Source organism: Dendropsophus ebraccatus, unplaced genomic scaffold (assembly GCF_027789765.1).
Source record: "Dendropsophus ebraccatus isolate aDenEbr1 unplaced genomic scaffold, aDenEbr1.pat pat_scaffold_668_ctg1, whole genome shotgun sequence".
Lineage (NCBI taxonomy): Eukaryota > Metazoa > Chordata > Amphibia > Anura > Hylidae > Dendropsophus > Dendropsophus ebraccatus.
Window position 1 is genome coordinate 67,173 of NW_027210267.1, and position 21,628 is coordinate 88,800.

The 21,628-nt window shown below is 48.9% G+C and overlaps 3 protein-coding genes and 2 pseudogenes across 4 annotated transcripts; 1 reads left to right on the top strand and 4 right to left on the bottom strand.

The window, feature by feature from the left end:
- Window positions 1–3,098: 3,098 nt before the first annotated feature.
- On the bottom strand, window positions 3,099–3,498 carry LOC138778631 (histone H4). The gene has a single exon (XM_069956475.1). The coding sequence runs from the start codon at window positions 3,455–3,457 to the stop codon at window positions 3,146–3,148; it is 312 nt and encodes a 103-aa protein (XP_069812576.1). The 5' UTR covers window positions 3,458–3,498; the 3' UTR covers window positions 3,099–3,145.
- Window positions 3,499–4,506: 1,008 nt separating this feature from the next.
- LOC138778629 (histone H3) lies at window positions 4,507–4,917 on the bottom strand. Its single transcript, XM_069956474.1, has one exon. The coding sequence runs from the start codon at window positions 4,915–4,917 to the stop codon at window positions 4,507–4,509; it is 411 nt and encodes a 136-aa protein (XP_069812575.1).
- An 8,176-nt stretch (window positions 4,918–13,093) lies between these two features.
- LOC138778632 (histone H1B-like) lies at window positions 13,094–13,797 on the bottom strand. Of its 2 annotated transcripts, XM_069956477.1 has the most exons (2): window positions 13,210–13,797; window positions 13,094–13,167 (listed from the first exon to the last, which is right to left on the bottom strand). In XM_069956477.1, the coding sequence occupies exons 1-2, from the start codon at window positions 13,795–13,797 to the stop codon at window positions 13,123–13,125; spliced, it is 633 nt and encodes a 210-aa protein (XP_069812578.1). In that variant the 3' UTR covers window positions 13,094–13,122. The 2 variants fall into 2 exon arrangements, with proteins under 2 accessions (XP_069812578.1, XP_069812577.1); XM_069956476.1 differs by having other exon boundaries at window positions 13,100–13,797.
- Window positions 13,798–18,726: 4,929 nt separating this feature from the next.
- On the bottom strand, window positions 18,727–19,136 carry LOC138778627 (histone H2A type 1-like; annotated as a pseudogene).
- Window positions 19,137–19,456: 320 nt separating this feature from the next.
- LOC138778628 (histone H2B-like) lies at window positions 19,457–19,842 on the top strand (annotated as a pseudogene).
- Window positions 19,843–21,628: the final 1,786 nt, after the last annotated feature.

The window sequence follows — 21,628 nt, forward strand, 5'->3', positions numbered from 1 at the left end:
TTCTTCTTCTAATATTGGCTGTCTTGCTGAACCTAGGAGACGAGAGAGAAGAAATCTTGGGGGGGGAAGCGCCGAGAAAGGAAGCACGTAACCATATTGGATAATGCTTATGACCCACAGGTCCTTTATTAATCTGATCCAGGCAGGGAGAAACTCGGTAAGACGCCCTCCTACCGGAGTGCTTCTGGCGTCAGAAGTCTGGCTTTTTACTAGCATCCTTTTGTTGCTTACCAGACCCTTTTTTATTATAGTATCTGCCTCTCCCTTTGAGCTGGTACCTGGTTTTACCTCGTTGAGGAGATCTTCCTCTACGAAAGGACCCACGATTTCTTGTGTAAGATCCACTAGCAGAAGTTAGAGGTAACGACTTCCCCTTTTTGTCCGAAACTTCCTCCATTAGTTTATCCAATTCCGAACCGAACAGTCTTCCTGGCTGAAATTCCATGTTACATAGTTGGAATTTCGAGTTAGCATCCCCAGCCCAAGGTTTCAGCCACAGTGCACGACGACCTGCGGTTGATAAGGCCATAGACTTGGATGCCAGTCTGGTCTCTTGGGATGCTGCATCGCACAGGAAATCAATTCCCATATTAATTTTCTTGAATGAACGTAGGACCTTGTCCCTATTCACTCCAGATTCAAGATTCTCTTGAGCTTTTGCCAACCATCTCCTTAGACTCCTTGCCACTTCAAAAGAAGATATAGCAACTGCCCCTTGGGCTGCTGCTGCTCCTATAGCCGTATCTACCTTAGGTGGCTCAGCCCAATCCTTGGATTGTTCCTCCTTGAGGACATACAAGGTTTTGAATCTTTTACTTAATACCGGAGCTTTTTCCGGTTTCTTCCATTCTATTTGAAGCATAGACATAGAAGTTTCCCCTACCGAAAAAGCCCTAGGCTTTTTAGCAGAGGGACCATCTTCTACTTCTTCCGGATGAATTTCAGCCTGAACGGCTTTACGTAACTTATTAATGCTATCCACAGGGAAATAGCCTTTAAACACTTCATTATCATCTTCGGAAGTAGAAGATGAGTCTGAATCAGAAGAAGATCCAACCTCATCAATCACCTTGTATTCAGACCCCTAGGGTTAAAAAAGAACTATACTTAGCATAGAGTATAAGAACAACACTGCAAGCCCTAGGCTACAGATACTCACACGATGGGAAACAGAAGGAGAAATACTACGCTTATTTTTCTTTTTATGACGTGAGAGTTGGCTTTCTCTGGCAGCAAATGATTTTTCTACAAAATCCTTTACCCAAATTACGACATCTTGTGTATCTGGTTCCCCAGTGTTCTTAGGACGGCAAGAGGCACAACGTACTGAAATTATATATCACATGTAAGATATATCATACACACAAAATGGAACCTTAGTGTTTGCTAGAAGAAATTCTCGTACGATATTCATAGCCATCTGGAAGTGGAGTCTCACATTCCGCACAAGCAAAGTGTTTACGCTTAGCTCCTCTTTTCCCTGAATCACTGGTTTCCATAGCAGACATCTGTTAACATACACATGTATATATCAATGAGTCCGTCTGAATACAACAGGCCTAGCCTGAATCAGAGATTGCAATAATAAAAAACGCCACTAGATGGCAGCAACACTTACATTGTAAGAGGCACAGATAGAGCACACAGTCTGTGTAAAACACAGTATCCAGCACTGTATCAGCAGTATTCAGCAGTATTCAGCAGCAGTATACAGAGTAGTAGCAGCAGCTTCAGTTGTCAGGACCTCAAGAAGTCAGACACGGTCTTACCTAGCTTTGGGTCCTTTAAATGCAGATTGTGCTCCAGGAGTGTCCGGCAGCCGTACGTACTTCCGGGTGTGACGTCATCTTGATCACATGACGCCCTCATCCAATCACAATCTGGGGCCGGCCTAGAGGTCCGATGACGCAAATCGCGTCACCGAACGCCGCCCCCACGTGACGCAAACCGCGTCATCAGACGACGACGCCCGATGATGACGCAAATCGCGTCACCAAGATGGCGCCCGGAACGCGCGCAGGAGAAAAAAACCTAACATAGGTAGAAGACAGTAAGGTAAGAGAAAGAGGGACACATACATATCCTCAAGAGGGAGTATCCCCACATATAAGGAACCCAGGTAGTTTAAGAAAAAACCACCTAGGCAAGTCTCACAAAAGAGGGAGGGAGCAAGGTCCCCTGGGGCTAAGAGGAGACGAAGAAAAAAAGACTGATGATTGTGGGGAGGAGGATCTATTTATACTTCCTGTGGGAGGGGTTTATTGAGAAAAATCATTAAAGTTTATATGTTCTCATTAAATATTCCTTCGTCCCAGGGGCTCGCAGGGGCGAAAATACCCCTATTGTTGTGATGCCAATGGGACGCTAGGGAAGCTTTCTGGTGATTGGAATCTCTTAGATTCACACATATATTGCACAATCCTGCCCTATTCTCTATTATATATTCAGAGATTAATAATGACACGAGTGGCTGGGATTACAGAACATATCATAGAGCTGTTCCCTTCTTATATCCATATTCCCAATCTATTCCTTTATAGAAATCAGCTCTTATCCATGTTCCATACCTGCTGCTCAATCCGTCCTGACCTTCTGAAATCACTTGCTTTATCTCCAGGTCATTTGTGTCTCTCCGGTCCTAATAGACTAGAAGGAAGCTGCCGGGACAGGAGGAGATGTTCTGGGCCTCGTGCACACACACAAGTCTCCGGACATTACTGATTGGTTTGCTTGCTAGATCTAATAATTCCCTCCGCATGTGTATTGTTCAGTGATTTCTAAAGGCTTCATATAAAAAAAACTAATTCAGCCTTTTAATCCAATTCAGAGTTATAAACAATCGAGCATATACATTTCGATTAATTCAGTTGTGAACGTCTTTGTAATGATGAGACCCAATATAGCAGAAAACAATGCAGATACGGAAGGGTTAATCACCATCAAATTGGCGCGACCCCCGATATTCTGACACAATACCCTTCAGTCATCAGACAAAAGATGAACCCCTTTAGGGCTGGATTGTTTGTGCCCTACTTTCCATAGACACGGCAGCGAGAGGACCGGGATCTGTAGCCTCTTATAGAAGACGTGGGCGGCTCTGAAAAGAGCCTTTGGGTTGTGGAGATGGAGCCGAATGGGAGCGGAATTAACCTCCAAAGCCGTAGAGAGTGCGGCCCTGGCGCTTGAGGGCGTACACCACGTCCATGGCGGTGACGGTCTTCCTCTTGGCGTGCTCGGTGTAGGTGACGGCGTCGCGGATCACGTTCTCCAAGAAGACTTTCAGGACACCGCGAGTCTCCTCATAGATGAGGCCGGAGATTCTCTTGACGCCTCCCCTGCGAGCAAGACGGCGGATAGCGGGCTTGGTGATGCCCTGGATGTTATCCCGGAGCACCTTCCTGTGCCTCTTGGCGCCGCCCTTACCGAGACCTTTTCCTCCTTTGCCGCGTCCAGACATTCTCTGAGCTGTAAAGAAACAACTGTAAGAGAACGCGCTTAGAGTCCTTGCTTATATAGGAAATAAGCGGACCTGACAGAAAACCGCACAGATGACTCACTTCCGGGACATCCCTACGTGCAGTTTGATCATTGACCCCTCCCCTTCCTCCCTGATTGGCTGAACATGGAGATTTTGAACTTCCCGCCCTTTCTGTAACCGTCGCTGCTAGGTTCCCGCTTTTAGTGTGACCAGTGTCTAATGCGATTCTGGCAGAAAAAAAAAACCCCATAATAATCGTCAGGAATACGGAGATCAGTCGGATATCAGCAGTGATCCTACCGCAAAGCAAGAAAAGAACGGGGAGATTGACAAAACAGTCACAGAACGTCCGTGTACGATAGAAGGAGCGCGCGCATGTAAAGCAAATAATAAGCAAGTAATAAACCAAGATAGAAAGTCACGATAGAAATCCCAGCTGCCCAGGAACCAAGTGCATCAAGAGCCCCGAGCCAGCAATATACTCAGCACCACCTGCCCTCGCGTAGTGTCAGGGAAATCCCACGTGTATAGTGCCCCCTACCGGTGACTACTCTGTATATGTGTCCATGCACCACGATGGGAGGGGGTTCTACTAGATAGGACTGGACCCATGTCTTGTATCTTAACCTTGTCATTTGGCCCTTGTGTCCCTATTGCTCATTAGATTGTAACTGGCCATTCCTTTGGCACCTCCTGACATCACGTGTTCTCTTCTATAGAAACCTGACCCGGGTCACAGTTGTCAGGAGACGGGCGTGGGGAGACTGATCTCCTGTAACAGCCACAATAGACACTGCAGTCACCGGAGAACAGCACCGAGAACATTTATCTAGCACGTGTTATAACACTATAGTGAATACATCTAGCTCAGCGCAGAGAGGGTTAACGACAGCAGACTGACGTGTGCTGGGGGAAAGAGAAGGGGGTCGGGGACATGTAAGGCGGAGTTCGAGTTCTGCTGCTCTTTAAGGGAGGATTTGGTGGCTCTGAAAAGAGCCTTTGTGGTGTATGCGGTGCCCGGGGCAGATCTAAGCCCTCTCCCCACGGATCCTGCGGGCCAGCTGAATGTCTTTGGGCATGATGGTCACCCTCTTGGCGTGGATAGCGCACAGGTTGGTGTCCTCGAACAGGCCCACCAGGTAAGCCTCGCTGGCCTCCTGCAGGGCCATGACCGCCGAGCTCTGGAAGCGGAGATCGGTCTTGAAGTCCTGGGCGATCTCTCTCACCAGGCGCTGGAAGGGAAGCTTGCGGATCAGCAGCTCGGTGGACTTCTGGTAGCGGCGGATCTCACGGAGGGCCACTGTACCGGGACGGTAACGATGCGGCTTCTTCACTCCACCTGTAGCGGGAGCGCTCTTCCTGGCGGCCTTAGTGGCAAGCTGCTTGCGGGGAGCTTTCCCACCGGTGGACTTACGGGCTGTCTGCTTGGTTCTGGCCATTATGCTCTATAGACGGGCACAACTGAGATGTGATGGGAGCGGAGGAAAAGGCAGAGCATTTATAGTGCTGGTGTCCTGCTCATTGGCTGCTGTAAACCACACCCCCTGAATCCCATTGGCTAATTTATACATCCACGAGCCCGCCAGAACATAGCTGCTGCTTTGGGTCGGTAATATCTATTCAGGAGAGGCGGACCCATCCGGCCCTCTCAGCGGGTGGAAGGAAGGAACTCCCGGTAACAGCGCCCTCCCCCGTGTTCCCTCATCCATGAATCGGTGACGCGTCTCGGGCGTTCACCCTGATTAACCGAATGCCTCTACAATATATAGTGCATGCTCACAGCGGCCCGAATCAGTAGTCTCCTCACATCCCGTCTGTTTATTACAGCAGGCTACAATCGTGGTGTACTCACATGACAGCTACATTGTGTTACAGTATAACAGCGACACCTTGTGGCGAGAGCTTCGAGTTCTAATGGCTGCAGGTTACTGTTCTGTCCCCACATGCGGCGAGTGAAGGTTTATCTGACTAGTGGGCCTGACTGGAGATTCCTACCTTGTATTCCAGCATATGAGGCAGACAGGAACCAGAATAAGCGTCAGGTAGAGTAGGAAATTGAGCAGAACGTAGTTTAATAACTTCACATACAGCTTAGTCACGGATGCAGTATAGTAGTTATATTGTGCTGTTGCTGCTTTCCTAGAAGATACCTTGCTGACACTCGTAATTTCTGGTCAGAAGATTATGACTCTGATAAGCCCAAGCAAGCACTACTTCTCCAGTCAGAAGCAGGATGAAGAATGCCTGCTACAGGAAGTGACGTGGAGACTGGGCTATAAGACACACCCACTAAGGGACAAACCAAAAAATGTGAAAATGGAGGGGAGTCTAAACTCTTGGCCAGCAGATGGCAGCACAACAAGAATACATGTAATGAATACAACAAGGAATGAATGTAAACAATGCACTTATAAAACATCTGAATAACATACAGATAAGTGAGGAGAAAAGCACACTCCCCGTCTGAAATTCCCTAGGGGGATTTCACTATAAACTAATTTCTATGAAATATAGTGCAAAACCTGAAACAAAACATGTTAATATGCAATATAAACAGTGAGATAATCCTGTTTCATAACTGAGGAATAAAGTTCTTTAAAGGAAAGTTCAGTCCTGTTCATCCGCCAGGAACATCCTCAACAGGCAATATCAGGATCAGTTTGTTGATAGGCCTTGCAAACGTTTTGGTCTCACCCTTCCTGGAGATCTTCAACTCCACCTTCCGGATCTTGCCATCCTTGCTGGGAAGAACTTTTGTAACTAGTCCCATAGGCCAGTCCATCCTTTCGGTTTGTTGTTCCTTCATCAATACGAGGTCTCCTTTCTTCAAGTTTGGTTTCTGGTGTTGCCATTTTCTTCTTCCTTGAAGAATCACAAGATACTCCTTTCGCCATCTGTTCCAGAAGTAATCCGCTAAGTGTTGTACACGTTTCCACTGTCTTTGGTAGATGTTTCCATGAGTGTACTCTCTACTTGGCGTCAGTTGATTCCCAGTTTTCTGGGTGAGAAGAGTAGCTGGAGTCAGTATAGCTGGTGCTTCAGGATCCATTGATACTGGAACAAGGGGTCTTGAGTTAATGATGGCGGAAACCTCAGCGAGAAGAGTAACCAGAGTCTCATGTGTGAGTCTTGAAGAATTCACATCCATAAGCATAGAGTTCAAGATGCTGCGGGAGATCCCGATCATCCTTTCCCAGGTGCCTCCCATGTGGGAACTATGAGGAGGATTGAAAATCCAGGTGCAACCCTTCTCTGCCAGCTGATCTTGGATGGGCTTGGTGCCAATATTCAGTTCTTTCCCCTTGCTGGCAGTAAGTGAGGCTTTGACATAGCATTTTGGGATGTGGATCTGATCCAAAGCATACAAAGATTGCTTCCAGGCTTCCCACTTTTGCTCCTTATCAGAAGGAAGGGGGGCATCCCAATCCTTGATGGTTTCAGAAAGCTGTCTCAGTAGGGATTTACCTTGTATGGTGATGGGCACTACAAATCCCAGTGGATCGTATAGGCTGTTCACAACTGACAGGACACCACGTTTTGTAAAGGGTTTGTCTGCACGACTTACTTGAAAGCCAAAGGAGTCGGCGGACAGATCCCACCTCAGGCCTAAGCTTCTTTGCACTGGTGGATCGTCTTGACCCAGGTTTATGTCCTTGAATCCAGGAGCATGATCATCTGACTCGAAGGCTCTCATGACAGCCAGACTGTTTGAAGCGATTTTGTGTAGCCGTAGTTTGGCTTGGTACAGCATGTTTTGAGTCCTTTTAAGTAAATCAATTGCCTCTTCCTCAGTAGGTAATGATTTGAGTCCATCATCTACGTAGAAGTCCTTTTTTACAAAGTCTCTGGCATCCTTTCCATACTGGGACTCTCTGTTAGGATCCGGACAGCAGGACAAGACAAGACAGTGAGCCCTAAGCTCAGCCCCGCCCACTGTCCTCTACCTACTTGCCACACTCCGCCCTAAAATGGCGGCGAGCAACTGGGCGGCAGTCCCTGCACTGGCTAGGTGGGACACAAAGACAAGACAGACAGACAAAACACAATGAAGAATGGTCAGCAATCCGGGTCACAACAGTCTGGCAGCAAAAGTACAAAATCAGGATCCAAAAGGGTAGTCGAATAACAGGCAATATGGTCAGGGGCAGGCAGCAAGCAAGGGTAGTCAGAAAACAAGGCAAGGGACAGAAAACCAGAGGTAACACAGATAGATGCAGGCAGAGCTGGGATACAGGACAGGGAAGCTATACTGAATAACCAGCAATGATCTGGGATACTGAGAACAACTTATAGTGAATCAGAGCCCGGTCCAGAATCCCATTGGAGCAGCCTCCTGACTGCAGAGCATACACAGCTGACAACAAGGAAACTGACTGGCTATAAGATCCCTCAATCACAGAAACCAGAGCAAGAAAGCTTAACTCTGAACCTGCCAGAGAGCTACACAGGTGGACACGGGTGTGGTGGAAGCCTGCTAATCACCACCCAGCAAGGGCTGGAATAAGACAGTGTTCAGACCAGGTTCAGACATAAATGAAATACAAACATAAAAGTGCAGAATCATGGCCAAAAGCACAGTCTCGGTCGTACCTTACGCACCGAGGACTGCGCCAAAGTTGCATTCATGACACTCTCCCTCTTTGGCGGTTCTGCGAAGGCCATAAGTCGCTACAGCAGGTGAAGGGCTGTTCCCAAATACATGTACTCTCATGCGGTACTCCATCATCTCCTCGGTGGTGTCGTTGTCCTTGTACCACAGAAATCTGAGGAAGTTCCTGTGGTCCTCTCTGACTATGAAGCAGTGGAACATCTGTTCAATATCAGCGGTGATGGCAACAGGCTCTTTTCTGAACCTCATCAAGACTCCGACAAGGTTATTTGTCAGATTGGGACCTGTGAGAAGGACGTCATTAAGTGACACACCTTGATGTTTGGCGCTTGAGTCAAATACAACCCTAATTTGATTAGGTTTTCTGGGATGGTATACTCCGAATGAAGGTAAGTACCAGCACTCCTCGTTCTTCTTCAAGGATGGAGCTGGTTCTGCATGGTTGTTCCGGAATATTCTTTCCATAAACGTGACAACGTGTTCTCTCATTTCAGGCTTGCTGTTTAGGGAACGCTGAAGAGAGTTAAATCTTTGCAAAGCTTGTTCCCGGTTGTTTGGGAGTCTTACCCTGGAAGCTCTGAACGGTAGTGGAGAAACCCAGTGATTGGTTTCCTCCTTAGAGAATTCACTGTCCATAATCTTGACAAAGTCTCTGTCCTCTACTGACAAGGCTACTTTATCGTCATCCTTCGTTGTGAGGAACACTGATCTCCCCAAGTTGTCAGCATAGGGGGAGGGAATGACGTCAGGCAGCTGTATGAGGTCTGGAGGTTTCTCCTTGACCTTATAGTGATGAGGGCACGGCTTGATGCAAGATGTGCGTCCGTCCCTGTGCACGTAAGTCTTAAAGGAGTCAATTCCTGATTGATCCAAGCATACATTTCCAATGATTACCCATCCTAAGTCCAGTCTCTGGGCGTATGGGGCATAGTCAGGACCGTTACACTGCTGACGCACTTTGTGTACCCTTAGATTGTCTCTGCCAAGCAGGAGTAGAATTTCAGCGTCCATATCCAAGGGTGGGATAACACTGGTCAGGTGCCTTAGGTGTGGTTGGTGAAATGCAGCTTCTGGGGTAGGAATCTCATCCCTGTGATCAGGTATTTGGTCGCATTCAATCAGTGTAGGTAAGGGTATCTCTGTGTCTCCATTGATGGGAGAAGCAATGAATCCCTGTGCTCTTCTGCCACAAGTCTCTATGCTGCCTGAGCAGGTGTTTAAGGTATAGGGTTTTGTGGGTCCCTCGATCCCAAAGGCTTCAAAGAATTTAGGTCCGGCTAGGGACCGGTTGCTCTGGTCATCAATGATTGCATACATTTTTAGAGCCTTTTTTGGTTGTCCTTCTGGGTAAACCTTGATCAGACATATTCTGGCACAACATTTGTCCCTTTGGTTCTCCCCACATACCTCCGAGCATGAACAGGAAACATCAGTGGTAGAGTTAGCACGATTCTGAGGCTCCCCGCCATGGCTTGTAGTGGGAATACTGGTAATTGCAGCCGATGAATCGCAGGTGGGTGGGGTTAGGTGCATAACCGTGACATGTCTGTCGCTGTGACACTCCTCACACTTAATGGCAGATTTACAGTCCTTAGCCATATGCTCCAATGAGGCGCAGCATCTGAAACATACTCCTAGCTCAGTGAGGATTTTCTTGCGTTCCTGTATGGGTTTGGACCTGAAGCCTCTGCATTTATTTAGTGAGTGAGGTTTTTTATGAATGGGACATTCACGATTAAAGGACTTGTCTCTTGATGAGTTAGTTTGGTGTTTACCCGTGGATGCTGCAGGTGGTGGCAGGTTAGTCTTTCTAACACTCGCACAGCTCTTAAAGTCTCTGTGTTTCTGTGTGGCACCTTCATACCTTGATGATGATGCAGCTGGAGTGTTGAGCTCCAGGAAGTCAAGACTGGGGTCATTCCTCATCTGGGCTTGTTCGTCGATGAACCTGCAGAAGTGGATGAATGGTGGAAAGGTGACATCATGTGCTCTCTTATATCTTGAGACTGATGTTGCCCACTTCTCCTGCAAACTGTATGGCAGCTTTGTGACGATTGGGTTTACCCCATGGGCGGTATCCAGATAGCATAGTCCAGATAGACGAGGATCTCTTTTAGCAAGTTCCAGTTCCATGAGCAGATCGCTTAAGTCCTGAAGCTTGTGGACTTCCTTCAGATTAATCTTTGGGATGTTCTGCAGTCTCTTGAATAGGGCTTTCTCTATTGCTTCGGCACTGCCAAAGGTACGTTCAAGTCTCTGCCAGGCAGCGGCAAGACCTGCTTCAGCTTGTCCCACATAGACAGTCCTTAAGCTCTTGATGCGATTTGTAGAGCCAGGGCCCAGCCATTTGACCATGAGATCAAGCTCCTGCTCTGCGGTAAGGTTGAGGTTGGCGATGGCAGCTTTGAAGGTTGCTTTCCAGGCTCTGTAGCTCTCTGCGCGGTCGTCAAATTTGGAGAGACTGGTGTTGATCAGCTCCCTGCTAACCATGTACCTTGCGAACTCAGATATATCTGTTTTCTCACTTCTTGTTGCCGTGTCAACTCGTTGTACCCCTTGGGCGTATGGGTTGGTTGGCGTGAAAGGGTGAGATGTTCCAGGGTAGAATGATGTCGCTGCAGGGTTGAGCTGTGGTTTAGCCTCTATAAGTTCTGACGACCGCTGCTTGTGCTGCGCGACTAGGCCAGAAAACGCTCGGTAACCATCTTCCTGTGATAGTTGTCCTTGAGAAGGCACATCTGGGTGACGATCATCAGTTTGTGCGGGTGCTATAGGTGGCACCGTAGCTGCAGGTAGAGCTGACTTGGAGATTTCAGTGTTGTCAGCTTGAATGGCGCTAGAAATAGGGGGGGCTGCAGGTAACTGATTCAGCACATAGTCATTGGTGCGATCGACAGGATTGTCTGTTTCTTGTGGCAAGCAAACTGGATCGAGACTTTGGCTCATTGCTTGCTCGAGTACTTTTATTTTGGCCAATGCAATTTCCTCTTCCATCTCTGTTTGAAGGATCTTTATCTGAGCCTCTGCTTCTGCACTCTCTTTTTTAGCCTTAGCTTCGGCCATTGCAACTTCCTCTTCCATCTCTGTTTGAAGGATCTTTATCTGAGCCTCTGCCATTACTTCCTTTTCTCTGAAGGCACGTCTTATTTTGGATTGCTCTGCATCTATGCGGGCCTCTAGTATTCTGTCACTCAGGACTGAGCTTCTTGAGCACGAGGATCTGTATGACCGTGATGAACGTTTAGATGAATTTGATCTGTGTGATCTAGTCTCTTGTAGATGAGAGATACGGAGCTCCGCTTTATCTTTAGCATTCTGCACCATGGTGTCTCTTTCTATTTCTGATGATTCTGCCTTGATCAGCTCTGTTAAGGCTTCATCGATATTAGAGGCTTTTAAGAAGGTGATATACTTTGCAAACAGTCTCTTATATCTTTCATGCTCTGTATTCAGCCGTGCAACAGCATCTTGTTGACTCTCGGCGTCACCCTTGAAGGATTGAAGACTTGCCATGAGGGAGGTAACTCGTTTCCATCTCTCCTCCAGGTCATCACAGAGCTCATTTTTAGCAGTATGATAATTTTCAATTACCTTTAGTGTCGGTTTGAGAGAGCGTCTTGGTCGGACAACTTGGTCTGTTGGAAGTGTGAGTTCTGCTTCCTGCTGTTCCAAATCATCACTATCGACTTGTCCTTGCTGTGTTTTATCACTGGGGAGTTGCTCGGGATGCTTTTCGGCCATTTTGATTTAAAGTGTACTGTCTCTTTAAGAAAATTAACTTTGGAATTGGGGTCTGAAAATCGCAGCACAGCTTCTTTAGGACACCCCGATATGATTCCCAGCGTTATTTGAGTGATTTGTGGGGTTTTCAAGTCTGGGTGGCCAGACCAATGGGAGGTGGTATGCAGCAAGTCTCTTAGGAGGGGTATGGTCTGAGGGAGCTTCACACACAAAACTGTTCTTCTACTGAGTGGTGAAAGGTTCATGTAAGATATGAGAAACAGCTTGGGATGCTTCGTGGAAGACTTCTATGCAGGTGTAGAATACAGCAGACACACACTGTGCTTGTCCTGAGGCCTGTCCAGACGTGCTGTCTCAGATTAGCTGACCATGTGCTTGTTGCTATGGAGACCTCTGACTGGTCTGGGTTACAGGCAGTTTCTAGCTGTGATTTTGGGCTTTTTAAGTGAATCTTCTGACTGTTCTGTCCCCACATGCGGCGAGTGAAGGTTTATCTGACTAGTGGGCCTGACTGGAGATTCCTACCTTGTATTCCAGCATATGAGGCAGACAGGAACCAGAATAAGCGTCAGGTAGAGTAGGAAATTGAGCAGAACGTAGTTTAATAACTTCACATACAGCTTAGTCACGGATGCGGTATAGTAGTTATATTGTGCTGTTGCTGCTTTCCTAGAAGATACCTTGCTGACACTCGTAATTTCTGGTCAGAAGATTATGACTCTGATAAGCCCAAGCAAGCACTACTTCTCCAGTCAGAAGCAGGATGAAGAATGCCTGCTACAGGAAGTGACGTGGAGACTGGGCTATAAGACACACCCACTAAGGGACTAACCAAAAAATGTGAAAATGGAGGGGAGTCTAAACTCTTGGCCAGCAGATGGCAGCACAACAAGAATACATGTAATGAATACAACAAGGAATGAATGTAAACAATGCACGTATAAAACATCTGAATAACATACAGATAAGTGAGGAGAACAGCACAGTTACCACACTGTAACAAGTGCTATTTTCTCTTATCCCAAATACTGACACTACAAAGTGTTACAGCGGCACAAATAGATACAAGTGCGCGCGGTTGGTTACTGACTGATATTATGGAAGTGGCTCTCTTATCTGCCAGAAGGGGAGCTAGACCCTATGGACCGCGCTTGACTGGATATTGTGACGTCCTACAGACGGGGAGGGAGTGTAGACACTAGTTTATGTGGGGGGGTCATAAAGCTCTGCCGGGAGGAGGTGGTGGCTCTGAGAAGAGCCTTTGTGGGGGTAAAGTACAGGGCGAGGCTCCCGATTATTTCTTAGCTGCGCTCTTCTTGGCAGCCTTGGGTTTGGCGACCTTCTTAGCCGGGCTCTTCTTGGCAGCCTTGGGTTTGGCGACCTTCTTAGCCGGGCTCTTGGCAGCCTTGGGTTTGGCCGCCTTCTTAGCCGGGCTCTTGGTGACTTTCTTGGGCTTGGGAGCAGCCTTCGGCTTCTTGGCCGCTTTCTTGGCGGCGGTCGCTGCAGGCTTCTTGGCCTTTTTCGGGCTCTTGGCCGCGCTCGGAGCCTTCTTCGGCTTCTTAGGAGATTTGGCCACTTTCTTGGCTGCGGCAGGCTTCTTGGGCTTGGCCGCCTTGTCCTTGGTCTCCTGCTGCTGCTTCTTGTTCAGCTTGAAGGAGCCGGAGGCGCCGCTGCCTTTCACCTGGAGCAGGGTCCCCTTGGTCACCAGCCCCTTGATGGCCAGCTTCAGGCGGCTGTTGTTCTTGTCTACATCGTAGCCTCCGGCAGCCAGAGCCTTCTTCAGGGCCGCCAGGGACACCCCGCTGCGCTCCTTGGAGGCAGACACGGCTTTGACGAGCAGCTCGGACACGCTGGGACCGGAGGGTTTCTTGCTCTTCTTGGCGCCCCCTGCAGGAGACTTCTTCGGCTGCTTCTTGGTTTTAGCGGCCGGTTCGGCGGGAGGAGCAGCGGCTGGCGCGGTTTCTGCCATCGTGTGATCGGTTACAGGAAAAAGTTATCCTGGAAGATAAATGCTGAGGCCGCAGCCGGCAGCGCTTCTTATATGTACAGCGGCTGCCTGTGATTGGCTGCTAAACTGCCATCGGCCTGAGCTGCTATTGGCTGACACAGAAAACAGGTCCCGCCCCCATCCCGTCCAAGTCTCAGCTCTTCTCCGCTCCCCCCTTGTGTTTCCCTGCCCGGGAGAAGAGCCCTTTCTCGGTTAGAACCGGACAGGTGATCTCGCTTTCTCCCTGATTCCCTCTTCCCGGACATCCTCCCTGACCGATTATGCCCGTCACGGGCGGAGGTTCTGGGCAGGAGCCGGGAGGAGACCCCGGGATCTCCGCCATAAGTCTTGCCGGACTGCACATCTCTGTGTATCCGGGAGGATAAATCCGCTGCGGCGGCTCCTTCCTTCTATTCCCGGCACCGGTCACCGTCACACGGATCTTTTCTACAATTCCCACCGTCCTGGAAGCTGAATGGACGATGCGGGGACGGCCTGGAGCTAGGGAGAGCCCGGGAGGGTAACACAGGCGGCGGCTTCGCTCCCTGCCCGGTCATGTATAAATATAGTGTATAATACGGAGGATTCCTGCCGTAACTAGTAAGACTAAAGAAACTTCCCCCAGCACTAAGCACTTGCTGCTGCTGCTGCTCTACAAGAAGAGGAGGGACCCCGGAATTTCAATAAAATGGTACAGTGCGAAATATCAGGAGAATTGTATTTAGCGCATGCGCCACTTCACTTCTGCCATAGGTTCTGCAGAACCCCTGGCTATAGGGACGTCTCTGCAATGTAAGTGTATATGAGTTAGTGACGTCACTGTATGGATCTTTTATAGACAATAAGTATCTACCCGTTGCTGCAGCTCACACGTCGGCCTTCCTCAGGGTTATGGCTGTTGTTATAGATCGCCCCCTTCTATAAGTTAAACCTGATGTCCAAACGCCCCTGATTGGTTGGTAGCTTTTTGAGGCATTACAGGCATATATGTCATTATTCTCCATGTGATGGGATTTCTTGTTGGATTTAGATAAAGTTATTGTGGATTTTGGTGTCTTTATTGGTGGTTTCTTTCGTGTTCTTTATTAGTATTAATGGTTTTCCTGCCGATTCATAGAAAGGTGAATAGTTATAAATCAGCATTGATCCCTCAAATGACTCTGGGAGTTTCTGTATAATCCCGGGACATAGGGCGGCCTTGTGTTTCCTCCGTATATTATACTGATGTTCTCTCTTCCTGCCCTCACTATATAAATAATATAACTACTTTGCTCTTACAAAGGAGTTATATATTCCCTATACAGTGTATTGATTATTAATATTCCTGCAATGGAAGAAACCTTTAGGTCAGGCATGTCCAAACTTTTTTCGAAGAGTGCCAAATTTGCTGAAGTGAACATGTGCGGGGGCCGACCATTTTGCTTGACATTCTTTGGACCATTAAAATGAATGCAAATAAACTTTTTTTTTTACAAAGTTTATTGAAAACGGCATACTTTTTATAATTAAAAAATCCCGGGGCACACCACCAACCAAAATGGCACAAAATGACACTAAAGCAGGACATATTATACATAATAATAATAATAATAATAATAATAATAATATAGATTCTAAATGTATTTATACTCAGTGTGAAACCTGGGCCTGTTTCGAAAAACACAAAAGGGATATCCCCATGTTTCTCTCCCCCCTGCTTCTCCCCATCCCCATGTTTCTCTCCCCCCTGCTTCTCCCCCATCCCCATGTTTCTCTCCCCCCTGCTTCTCCCCCATCCCCATGTTTCTCTCCCATCCCCATGTTTCTCTCCCCCCTGCTTCTCCCCCATCCCCATGTTTCTCCCCCATCCTCATGTTTCTCTCCCCCCTGCTTCTCCCCCATCCCCATGTTTCTCTCCCCCCTGCTTCTCCCCCATCCCCATGTTTCTCTCCCCCCTGCTTCTCCCCCATCCCCATGTTTCTCTCCCCCCTGCTTCTCCCCCATCCTCATGTTTCTCTCCCCCCTGCTTCTCCCCCATCCCCATGTTTCTCTCCCCCCTGCTTCTCCCCCATCCTCATGTTTCTCTCCCCCCTGCTTCTCCCCCATCCCCATGTTTCTCTCCCCCCTGCTTCTCCCCCATCCCCATGTTTCTCTCCCCCCTGCTTCTCCCCCATCCCCATGTTTCTCTCCCCCCTGCTTCTCCCCTGTTTCTCCCCCATCCCTGCTCACCTTCCTTGAGATGCTCGCGGGCGCCGTCCCCCTCACCTACTGGCCCGGACGTGCTCCTCCAATCAGGGGAGACCGGGAGCGTGGTGCATGGCGCACCACGCTCCTGGTCTCCCCTGATTGGAGGAGCACGTCCGGGCCAGTAGGTGAGGGGGACGGCGCCCGCGGCACACTGGTTGGAAAACACTGCTCTAGTGCACGGGAAAGGAAAGCCGAAATCTCGGACATCGCGAGATTTCGGCTTTCCTTTTCTGTGCACTAGAGCAGTGTTGCTGCCGGATACCTGGGGGGCCACAAAAGTTCGGAACGCGGGCCGCAAATGGCCCGCGGGCCGGACTTTGGACATGCCTGCTTTAGGTGATGGAACTGATACATTTGGGTTCATTGTGGGTTTCGAGAGAATCAACTACAAACCAGTTCAGCAATAAGGACGATAGTGAAGGAGAGGAGGAAACCACAAGGAGGGAATCATTATTGGAGAAGAAATAAAAGGGAGAAAAACGAATAGAATAAATAATCTGAATATCCCGATCAGAACGACATACAATAAAAATAGTAACCAACTAAAACGGACTGTAAGAGACCCTGGAGCATAGTAAAGCAGGAAAAAGTATGAGGAGAATTGTTACCCCCGTATACACCTATATTATTATTATTATTATTATTATTATTAATAATAATAATAATAATAATAAAGACAGCCGTTATACTGTACAATAATCAGGATTTGACACTAGGAGAACTTTTATACCAACCCCCCTCCCCCTTCTCCGTATTGACCTTAATGCTTATTTGAAACTATTCACCTTTCTATGAATCGTCAGGAAAACCATTAATACTAATAAAGAACACGAAAGAAACCACCAATAAAGACAACAAAATCCACAATAACTTTATCTAAATCCAACAAGAAATCCCATCACATGGAGAATAATATAACCCAGGGAATAGGCCGAGCACAGTGGATAGAAATAGAACAGTCTGACTACTCATCAGAACTACAACAAGTGGTCAGAAACAGAGCAGGAAGCCCGTCAGCGCTTTCTACCATGTGTTACCTCTATGTACCACAAGATGGCAGAAACAAAACATAATAACATTACAGAACAAAGGCCTGTAGGTCCTTCCCTGCCACTATGGAGATCACCTCAGTCTGAGCACTTACTGTGCAGTCACTGTGCTGGGAGAGAGAAAGGAGAGAGAGAGAGAGAGAGAGAGAGAGAGAGACGCACTCTAACAAATCCTCAGCTCAACAATAGCATCAACACACAGCAACATATAGTAATGAATCACCAATGCAAGTGTGGCTATATGCATGTACATAACATCGTGTACAACACATCATGTAGCAGCCATCTGTGCGCAGGGAAATACAGCAGAACACACTGCAACGAACCCTCAGCTCAGTAATAGCAGCAATATATAGTGATACAAAGTAATGAGATACATAGTGAATAGAAGGTACAACAACTAAAGGTAGGTAATAGAAGTACAAGGAGCCCTGTGCAGTATGAGTAATGGAAGGAAAAGACAACTCTGCTCCCGGTAAACAGCACAAAGTAACGAATCCTCAGCTCAACTATAACACTGGCACAACAACAAATCAACACTGCTGTTCTCTATCGATTTATGTTTATTAGTAATTATTATGAGATGAGATGTGGGGAAACAATGAATTATAGGCAGGTGTGTGTACCGGACATGGGGGATGTGAGGGTCTCAGCAGGTATATAGGAGACATAGAAGTGATGGTCCGGGGTTATTGGGGGCTGTTGGGGGATCAGGATTTCTCTACTGTGACTGCTGAGCTATTACTGCCTTCTATTTATGAATGGGAAGTTGTTACGTCACTCCTGCCGCTCGGTTACACACAATGCGGTTATTTCCATTATTACTTTGCGTCTATACAATTAGGTGAAAGTTCCGATTCTCGCCTGATAAATGTTACAGCCGCCGCCCATTCCCCAGCACAGTATGCGGATACAGGCCGCCCCCGGGCGGAAAGAGAGAGTAAGTGCCGGGATTAACCCCTAAGTGTCTGCTGTGTAAGAGATCGCCCAGGACTACATGTGGTGGCTGTGTGATGTGCGCGGCGCTGTGCTCCGGTGACTGCAGTGTATCCCCCCCGGTGTCATCAGTCTCCTGGCAGCTAGGACGTGGTCACTGTGATCGGAGGAGGAGGAGTTGTATCTCAGCAACAATAGGAGCCAGAAATACAGCGGGGACTGAAGGGTTAACACTGCGGGGAGCTTTGTGCTGCTGATAGCCGTACAATGAGCGGGAAATACAAACCGTCCAACAGCCCGGATACTGCGCGCTGATTGGCTGATCCCCGGGGAAGACGAGACTTCTAGTAACAGGTCAGGGGGATCCCGAGCAGTGAGGCCGATGCCTTCTACCAACCATGTAGGAGGAGGATGGGGGGTTATGATGCTCCGCAGCAGATACATCGAGGGGACACTCCCTCTGCAGTCAGTCCTGGGGGGGGGGGCTGTAGGTAGAGATGAGAGGGGCCGGGAGGAGCCGTCACTAGAGGTCAGTGTCATTTACTAGTAACAGCGCCCCCATCTGTATGCGGCAGCGCCGATATCCTGCAGCCTCTACCAGCCATGTGCTATATGTAGTAATAATAGCGGTGACAGCTCTGTATGAGGAGGTGGTGGGTGGCTCTTAGAAGAGCCTTTGGGGTTGCGGACGGTACCGGATGGATGAGCGGAGCTCACTTGCTCTTGGCCGCTTTGCTGCTCTCGGTCTTCTTGGGCAGCAGCACGGCCTGGATGTTGGGAAGGACGCCTCCCTGGGCGATGGGTCACCCCACCCAGCAGCTTGTTGAGCTCCTCGTCGTTGCGGACGGCCAGCTGCAGGTGACGGGGGATGATGCGGGTCTTCTTGTTTGTCCCGGGCGGCATTGCCGGCCAACTCCAGGATCTCAGCGGTCAGATACTCCAGCACGGCGGCCAGGTAAGACCGGAGCCGCCGGCGCCAACCCTCTCAGCGTAGTTTCCCTTACGGAGAAGCCTGTGCACACGACCGACGGGGAACTGCAGTCCTGCCCGGGAGGAGCGGGTCTTGGCCTTAGCACGGACCTTGCCTCCTTGTTTGCCGCGTCCGGACATTGTCGAGCTCGTGCGCTATCACGATCAGATTCCCTCGCCCGGCGTCTGCGGCTTTTTATACTTCCTTGCTCCGCCCTCCGCCTCCTGTCATTGGGTAGATTTGAATCCGGCCAACGGGCAGCCTGCTTGTAGGTACGCCAATAGCCGGCTGTGGGCGGGGATTATGACGCGCTCCCCGGTCAGGTGACTCTCTCCTCCAGTAGAGGGTCGAGCAGGCGGCAGCGCTCATTTGCATGGGCTGGGTATAAAATAGGGCTGCGGCGGGAGGGTAGAGCAGCATTCTTCTCTGTCCCAGTGAAGGAGGATTGTGAGTGATCATCATGCCTGATCCCGCCAAGTCTGGCCCCAGCGCCCAAGAAGGGCTCCCAAGAAAGCCGTGACCAAGACCCAGAAGAAGGACGGCAAGAAGCGAAAGAAGAGCAGGAAGGAAAGCTACGCCATCTACGTGTACAAGGTGCTCAAGCAGGTCCACCCTGACACCGGTATCTCCTCCAAGGCCATGGGCATCATGAACTCGTTCGTCAACGACATCTTCGAGCGCATCGCAGGGGGAAGCCTCTCGCCTGGCTCACTACAACAAGCGCTCTACCATCACCTCCCGGGAGATCCAGACCGCCGTGCGCCTGCTGCTGCCCGGAGAGAGCTGGCCAAGCACGCCGTGTCCGAGGGCACCAAGGCCGTCACCAAGTACACCAGCGCCAAGTGAGCGGCCTCGCCTCCTGCTCTTCTCTTATCACCCCAAAGGCTCTTCTAAGAGCCACCCACGTTGTCTAGAACAGAGCTGGAGCTTCTCCCGTAGTTTTATCTATTCAGCTAGGTTCGTTTTCCTTTTTCTGTTTTTCTTAACTGATCTACGTGTTCAAGATGTTGATGAAAAATATGTCCTATATATAGTAAGATTTCCTTTACTATGTAGCGGTGTGATATAGGGAAACAGCGACACCTACTGTCACGCTGAGTTATTTACTGCATAGTATTTATGAATGGGAATTCTTACGTCACTCCAGTTCGGTTACACTCAATCGTTTATTTCCATTTTTTTACTTGGTCTCTATACAATTAGGTGAAGGTTCTCATCCCCGATTTCCGCCTAATAAATGTAGAGCCGCCCCCATTCATCAGCGCAGATCGTGCTGACTTCTCTCATTGTTTTCCCCCCGTTACAAACGGACACCGATGACATGCCTGCATAGTGCTTAGCTTACTATACTGCACAGTGACGCTGCCACTGCTGGCTGTGTGGTATTACATCGCTGAGGCAGTATATACCCTATAGCCCGGCACAGCATGTTGAGGAGCCCGCCCGCTATTCTTGCAGTGCCTTTATTTCAGGAGACCGGAGCTACATAACTACAGTACATTCCATATACGTTGTTTACTGCTCCACTATCCCATGACAAAACCGGAATATGAGAACTCTGTCCTTGGGGGTGGTCTGTGCGTTTTTGTATTCATAAGCTTTCCCCCCAAAACAATTATCCCCTTGCCGGGTTATATTGAGTGCTGACAGTAAAGATAACGCGGAGAGAGCAGTCAGTATAGAGCTCCGACATCTCTATTATGTATGGGAGTCAGACCGACTGCGACCAAACAAGAACGGGTGTGCGACGGGCGGGAATTTTGAAATTCAACAGCTTCAAGAGTTTTAGCGCCATCTACAGGTGACTGATTTTAGTGGTGGATCCTTTCACTCGGTTTATATGTATAATGTTTAATCTTGATTTGTTCACAAACCCCATATTGCTGCCCCTCCGAGACTGCACACTGCCAACCACAGCAATGTTTCCCAGGAATTGTAGCCTCTTATAGAAGAGTGGGCGGCTCTGAAACGAGCCTTTGGGTTGTGGAGATGGAGCCGAATGGGAGCGGATTAACCTCCAAAGCCGTAGAGAGTGCGGCCCTGGCGCTTGAGGGCGTACACCACCTCCATGGCGGTGACGGTCTTCCTCTTGGCGTGCTCGGTGTAGGTGACGGCGTCGCGGAATCAACAATTCTCCACGAAGACTTTCAGGAACCCGCGAGTCTCCTCATAGAATGAGGCCGGAGATTCTCTTGACGCCGTCACCCTGCGAGCAAGACGGCGGATAGCGGGCTTGTGATGCCCTGTCTGTTTATCCCGGATCACCTTCCTGTGCTCTTGGCGCCTCCCTTACGAGACCTTTTTTCCATCCTTTGCCGCGTCAGACATTCTCTGAGCTTGTAAGAAACAACGGTAGAGACGCGCTTAGGAGTCCTTGCTTTATATAGGAAGTAGGCGGACCTGACAGAGACTGAGTATTGATTCACACTGGGGGGCGTGTCTTTTTTTTTTTGCAATGAGCTTTCAGCCCCGCCTACTCTCCGTTGATTGCTGAACACGATGTTAAGTTGATATTCTCTTTCCCGCCTATTCTATTACTGTCGCCGCCATTTCCCTCTTCTGATGCTATTATTTTGTCCGTTATTAGGGGGGTCAGGGCCGCTTGGCCGGGTGGTGTTCATATAGGTTTTAG